This window comes from Hydra vulgaris, chromosome 15 (genome assembly GCF_038396675.1).
Source record: "Hydra vulgaris chromosome 15, alternate assembly HydraT2T_AEP".
Lineage (NCBI taxonomy): Eukaryota > Metazoa > Cnidaria > Hydrozoa > Anthoathecata > Hydridae > Hydra > Hydra vulgaris.
The window spans coordinates 48,434,307-48,441,726 of NC_088934.1; the positions used below are offsets into that span (position 1 = coordinate 48,434,307).

A 7,420-nucleotide genomic window follows, 5' to 3' on the forward strand; every position below is an offset into this window, starting at 1 on the left:
ATATTTTTATATAATTTTGCTTCATTTGAGTACCAGGTTGACATACTTTTAAAAAACTTTTTTTTTGAAAATATTAGGGACTCATTAAATATTCAAAGGTCTTGAGGGACCCCTTAAAATATTTTTTATTCAAAAAAATTTTAAATCTAGTGTTTTTGTATTAGATTTGTGTTAGAACACATTAAGGGGGTCTCTACATATATTTTTCAAAAATGTTGTTTTTTGGGACACCCTAATATATATATATATATATATATATATATATATATATATATATATATATATATATATATATATATATATATATATATATATATATATATATATATATATATATTTATTTTTTATTTTTTATTTTTTATGTAAAATATTTTATTATAAACTAAAGTTCTTAAAAAAAAGATTTTTACTCAGACCAAGTTACCTAACAAGCAATATTTTGCTTTCAAGTAATTTGGTCTGAATAAAATTTATAATTATATTTGTTAAGACATTTAATTTCTTTGTGTCAAGTTTTTTTTTTTAATTTATAACTCCATTACAAGTAATATTATCTACTCTAGATGTTATTTTTTACAGTGTATAAAATAAAAAGCTATAACTTGATAGCTAAATAGATATATCAGGCTTTGTTTTAAAGCGTAAACTGACCTGCCGTTTATGTTGGTGCTACGCGATTTAACGTAAGTAGTAAGCCATTTCGGTCGTACCACTTTTTGTCATATGCTTTTTATTTTTTAATATTTAAACAAGCCTAAAGATATTGTTTAAGCAGTAATAAAAATAAGTAATTAATGTTATAAATACAACTTATTAAGTTTAAATGTAATATTTACAAATGTAATAAGTTAAGAAACAACAAATAAATTTTTATTTTTAATATTTTAACTTTTCCATCAAAAATGTTCAGCAAAAGAAAAAAAAAAAGATATTGTATAATGCTTAAAAAAAGAAATCATGAAAGAAACATTTAAAAAGTTTTTATTTATCATCTTGCAAGGGCAAGAATATTTATTTAGACAATTTCTTATAACAAACAATAACAAAAATAATTACCGAATTTAAAAAAAAAATTAAAAAACAAAACAAAAAATTATTAGCTATAAACAAGTAAATGTTTCAATTTTATTTTTTATTAGAGCCACCTTTGATATTTTAATTTTTTTGTTTGTTTGTTGTTTTGTTATAATGATTGATTTTATCTAAAAAATTAAAAAGCATTATTACAAACATTTAACAACATCTTATAAAGAGTTTTATAATTAAAAAAACTTCTTTTATGGATAGAACTCTATTGTTAATTTTTTTGCTTGAATTTACGCTTAAAGCAATATAACTCTTGCAATGCTTTCATTTATCTTTATAAATTTTATTTTGGGAAAAATAATAGTTTAAAAATTTTTATAATAGTTACATCAGCTTTATATAATTAACAGATCATGTGATATCAAAAAAGTGAAAACAGAAATTTCTTTTTTAATTTAGAAAGAATTTTGAAAAAAAATACTATTTAAATTAAAAAAAATTATATTTTTTTCTTTCTTGGTTTTTCTTCCTTCTTTTCTATTTTTTACAAAAAATTAAATTCCTTGAAAACATGTTATAAATTGTAACACAGCATCAAAAATATTCATAAAGTGTATGTCTAAGTTTTTTGCCTTAAGGCAAGTGAAAGCACAACAGTTTATATTTTTTAATAAATGGTTCTTGGAAACTTAAATTTTTGTTTGTCATAAAAAAAAGGGCTAGTAAAGTTATTAAGTTGAGTTTTTTTTCTTTGCAACAAGTAATATTTTTTGTTTGTTAATAACTTTTTAAAAGTAAAAAATTATTACTTGCAAAGGTTTTCAATTTATTATCTAAAGTTTAGACCATAAATAGTACCACGTTTATTAGTCTATTTTTTCTTTTTATCGCCCTAACTATCATTTATTTATTTTTTACTTAATATTTTGTTATCTACTTATTTTATTATTTGTATATGGTGCGATAGTTTTAGCCATGGTTGCCATTAATAAACCAGTGGATCTATATTGACTTTTTTTTCTTTGCAACAAGTAATATTTTTTGTTTGTTAATAACTTTTTAAAAGTAAAAAATTATTACTTGCAAAGTTGCATTTTTAAGAAATAATGAAAAACAAAAATTAAGATATTTTAATTCATTTATTCAAATGTAGAAAAAAGAAAGAAATTAATTTATGTTAAATGATAATAACAAATGTAATATTAAGTTTATTTATTTAATATCAAAAAAGAAAAAACAAAATAAACATTTAGAAAATAACACTTTCAGAATTATTTTAATTAGTAAAGTAAATTTGTTTTTTGCGGTAAGTTATTTCATTGCGCTGGTTAAAAAAGTTAATGTCCTTAAATAAAAAAATCAAGATAATTTTATGATGTCAAAATCACAATAAGTTAATGTGCTAAAGCGTTTTTATTTAAAACAAGACCTGATAGATATTATAATGCTATGCTTGAATTTTTCTTGTAATGGAACGAATAAAGTTTATGTTCAAAGAGTTCTCTTTATATGATTGATAATGGTGTGCATTGCCGTGTGTCGTTGTATTAGATTGTATAATATCTAATAAATTTGTTGAACTTTTTTTTTTAAATTGTTTGACTAGTTTTTTTTTAAAGTTATGTTAAATCAAATTGCATATATAGTTAATGGAATTATTTTTCACAAAAAAATGAAATAGGCTAGATTAAAGTTACTTGAATTAGGCATGTGAACATTTTTTTCAGATTTCTAAATACAACTTTTTGTTTATTTAGTTGTTTCATCAATGTCAACGTTGCATTCAATCTATCCAATCTCAAGCTCGTATTGCATCAAAATCAGAACAAACAGTTATTCGAAATGTCATCTCAAGATTAGCATCACAGTTGCAAGATTTATCCCAAACATTTAAGCAAGGGCAATCAAATTATCTAAAAAGTTTGTTTTTTATAAATGTTTTAATGATACAACATGTTATTTTAAAGCAAACAAATTAATAAATTCAAAATAAGTAACAGTTATAATAAAATAGTGATAAACAAATGAATAATTTTTAAATAAGTTTTCTAAGAACTTATTTATCTAAGTTTAAGTAAGTTATAACTTACCTAAATTTTTATTTTGTTAATTTTTTTACAATTTATTTTTACTTTTCTCAACTGACATTTAAAAGGGTCTATCGAAATAAATGGCTTTGAATGACAGACTGAAAACCAAAACAAAAATAACTTAGGCTACAAATTGATACTTGACTATTCAATTATTATTTTTTTCTATTTATAAGGTTTGGCATATCTCTTTTTTCAACTGAAGTTAAAATGATTTTGTTTTTAATTGGTTTTGTTGATTTTATTTGAGTTTCGTTAACAGTATACATGGTTATAGTATGTTTGATAAACATAGCAACTAATTTATTGGCTTACCATAATTTAAAGTTGTCATATACAGTTGTCATATAGTGCCTTATTTTTTGACAACGCATTGAAGGAGCTTTAAATAGTGTTTGAAAGTAGTTACTATATTAAATCTGCTTGAATTTTTAGATTATGAAGACTTCAGTTTACCCTGTTTACCAAAATTTTTTGTTGCTTGGCTTTTAAAAATTCTGATTTTAATTGTATGTGTTATAATTATATGCACATTGTGTTTCAGGTGTTTGAACATAAATTAAAAGTAATTAAATAAATCTGAAAAAGATTATTGTATTAAAATTATAAAAATAACATTTAAAATACTAAAAATATTCAATGAAATTGCCTGCAGAAGCAATAACAGCTTTGGTTCTCTGTTAAATATTTCACACATTGCATGCTGGTTTTTATTCATGTGTCATTACTGTGAAATGACACATGAATAAAAACCATAATAGCTGCTCTTAAGGACTCAAGTGTGTTATTTGGATCTTTATTTGTCTCATTTTCTGCAACACCCCATACATAATATTCCAGTGCATTTAAATAATATTCCAAAAAATTCAAAGAGCTAAAGGGCCATATGTTTGGAATTATGTGGTCATATAGGTTCTTAGACATCTATTTTTGTTTCATCATGACCTTAAGTAAGGGAGCAGACTCTTGTTAAAAAATGCATGATCTCTTTCTTAAAATGCTATATATCCATAGTTTCCACAATTTTAATGTAGGCAGCAACATTTACTCAAAGTCCTTGGGGAAAGAAATTGAGTGACATGACATGTCTGTAGCTCATGGAATTAGGGTTGGCATTTGGCAATGCTAACCTTACTGCTGGCCTCAAAGTGTTTGAGTTTAGTGTTTATATTTTATGGTAAACCTTTTGTGTCAAATTTTTTTTGCCGACCTGATGTCGACCTCTAACAGTTTGAGGTTGGCAATTTATTGCAGACCTCATTTTTCCTAATTGCTAGTGTTGTGTCTATCATTACTTATCATTTCCAAAACCATGAAAACTTTTTTTTGATATTATTCTTTGATCTTGGGTTTGCACTTACATAAATTGAGCATTGCGCATTATGTTGGACTAATGTTGTATGTCTTGTAATGTATGTAAATGGGTAGAGTAATTAAAAATATGAGTAGTCAACCCTATCTTCAAAAATCTGAAAAACTATCTTCAAAAACCCTATCTTCAAAGTTCTGAAAAACAAACTGCGAAACTGTTGCGCTAGAGCTGTAAATTGCAATCTACAGATATTTTTAAGTAAGGACATGGCAATCAAACTACATCAAAACTAACGCATAACTAGATTTATAAAAATTGTTTTTGGGTAACAGTCACAATACATTCAACTAAAAATTTAGTCGACTAATTTTAGACTGAAAAGTTAATTAACTAATTTTAGTTAAATTAAAAGCTATTTGCCTAAAGTTAATTACCCTAAATTGTGAGTTGACTAACATTAGTTAAATTAAAAAGTTAATTACTAATTTTGGTTTGGCTAAACGTTTAATCAACTTAATTTTTATGCTAAATAAAATTAGTTAACTAATTAGTTAAATAAAATTTTTATAATGATGATTAATGAATTAGTAATGAAATAATATTGATATATAATTTAAATAAAATTTTATTTAAATAAAATTTGAATTTGAATTTAATTTAAAATTTAAATTTTAATAAATTAGTAATAATATAATATTGATAATTTAAATAAAAAAGATGTTCTTTCTGGCATCAACTTGTTTTAAAGATGACTGAGAACTTTCGTTCTAATATCATAATAGTAACTGTTGCCAGGAAGATTGTCATCCAAGGTTTATTCGCCATACCTAAGGAGCCTTTCCTGTCCTAGCTTGACCTAAATTGTATTAATTTTAATTGATTTAACAATGATAATTTATGTTAATAGTTTAAAATGTTGTTCAATAGGAATGAAAAATAGAGAAGAACGAGAAAAAGATTTTTTTGAAAGTGACTACAAACCAGATATCAATTTTACAGAAGCAAACTTTGAAGAAAGATATGATAAAGTTTGAAATAATATTGTTTAAAATATGTTTCATAAAAATATTTTTAATGATATTGATTTTTATTGGTGTCTCGAAAGTAATTTTGAAAATTCTTTCAATAGAGTTTCACTACTGCTCAACTGCAAATTGTAGAAGAAAATAACGAGTTTGTCAAACAACGCGAAGAAGAAATTTCTCATATTGTTCGTTCTATTAATGATTTAAATACAATTTTTAAAGATCTTGCTGTTATGATAATTGATCAGGTATATGCTATAAAAATTTTTCAAAATTATTATTTATGTAATGTTAATCAAGATAATTGAATAATCAAATTTATATTTTATGTTTATTTTTTAATAATAGGTTTATAGGATCGCTTTTATTTTTTTATTTTAAACTTAAGTAACAAATAGTTTTAAAATATTATATGAAATAAAATTACTCTATTGATATTATATTTTTAGGAATCAAAAGAGTTGTCATTTAAATTTTATAAAGATTTAATTATAGGGAACTATTTTGGATCGAATTGATTATAATATAGAAATAGCCTCGGTGACAGTAGAGCAAGGACTTCAACAACTCCAAAAAGTAAGTTAATATAAATAAAAAGTAAAAATATCTTGTATTTGTATTTTGTATTTTGTTTTAACATATAGTGAAAATAGAAAAATAAATATAAAATATATTTATATATACTTAGATTTAAATGCTCATTATTTCATTGTTTCAATTTTTATAGGCAAAGATTATTTTATATAAACTAGATTTTCAACACTTAATTTTTTGTTTTATTTAAAATTTATTTTTTTACTTTTTTTTTATTTTATGAAAAATGTTAATTAAAATTTTTGGTAAAGCACAACAAAATAATTTAGATTTAATTTTTAATTTTATACTTGTCGGGTTAAATCTGATTATTATTACTTGTCTATTTTGTTATTTATGTTTTGTCTATTTTTTTGTTTATTATAGTTTTATATTTTTTAAGTTAGTGAAAATTTATTTATAAATAAAATAATCTTTTTTAGAGTGAACGCCACCAAAAAAGTAATCGAAAAATGATGTGTATTTTGTTCTTATCAGTACTTTTGGTCATAATGCTTATCGTTCTTGTCATTACAAAGAAAAAGTAAATTTATATAGATACATTAGTATTTATTTAAATTTACTCCAATTTATTTTAAATGAGGTTTATTTATATATAAATTTATCTGTATATATAAAATAACCTAAATAGATATTTTGGAATGGTTGTTTTTTTAATTGAATTTTTTAGGCTTCGATTAATCTAGATAAATGTTTCGATTTTAAAAAGTGTTTTGCAAGTATAAAATTTTTTTTTGTAAAAACATTTTTTTTATGATTTCATTGTATTTAAGTGATATATAAAGCTAAACATCTGATTGTATTTAATTAAGAAATAAAATATTTATTTTAGAAAGATTGGTTTGTCATCTTTATTTAAGACCTTAATAGTTAAAAATAAAATCAAAAAATAGATAAATGAATTCAAAACTTTAATTGTACATAAAACTGTTGTTTAGATTTATTTTTTATTTGAACTTTAGAAAGAGTAAAACAAATAATCAACTTTTTAAACTTTTTTTTTTAATATTATTAATTATTTAATGTAATCTTTAAAATAGGTAACACATGCAGGTGTATAATAAGGCATGATTGTATATTCATATAGTAAAAATTTGCCAGTGGCTAGTGCTTTACACCTAAAATAGAAATTTGTAAATGTATTAAATTCAATTATAAATTAGACTCTTAGACAATGACTATGGGCACTTTTCTAAATTACAAAAATCATATTGCAAATGTTGTCGATGCAAAAAAACATCTAAGCATATTGAATATTTAAGTGTTTTAATAGTTGTAATCCACCTGTTCTCATTAAAAACCTCTATCAATGTAAAACCTGTTTTAGAATATTGCTCTCCGGGCTGGTCACTGCACTGCACTGAGTTAATAAA

At 22.7% G+C, this 7,420-nt stretch overlaps 1 protein-coding gene across 1 annotated transcript in view; it reads left to right on the forward strand.

Annotated features, from left to right (window-relative positions):
- Positions 1-6,884, forward strand: part of LOC101234922 (syntaxin-16) — a 38,662-nt gene extending 31,778 nt beyond the window's left edge. The window contains exons 6-10 of the mRNA XM_065818738.1: positions 2,784-2,946; positions 5,356-5,456; positions 5,558-5,701; positions 5,949-6,029; positions 6,470-6,884. Of these exons, the coding sequence (XP_065674810.1) occupies positions 2,784-2,946; positions 5,356-5,456; positions 5,558-5,701; positions 5,949-6,029; positions 6,470-6,574 (594 nt within the window). The 3' untranslated portion in view covers positions 6,575-6,884. The remainder of the gene's footprint in view (positions 1-2,783; positions 2,947-5,355; positions 5,457-5,557; positions 5,702-5,948; positions 6,030-6,469) is intronic.
- The last annotated feature ends 536 nt before the right edge of the window (positions 6,885-7,420 follow it).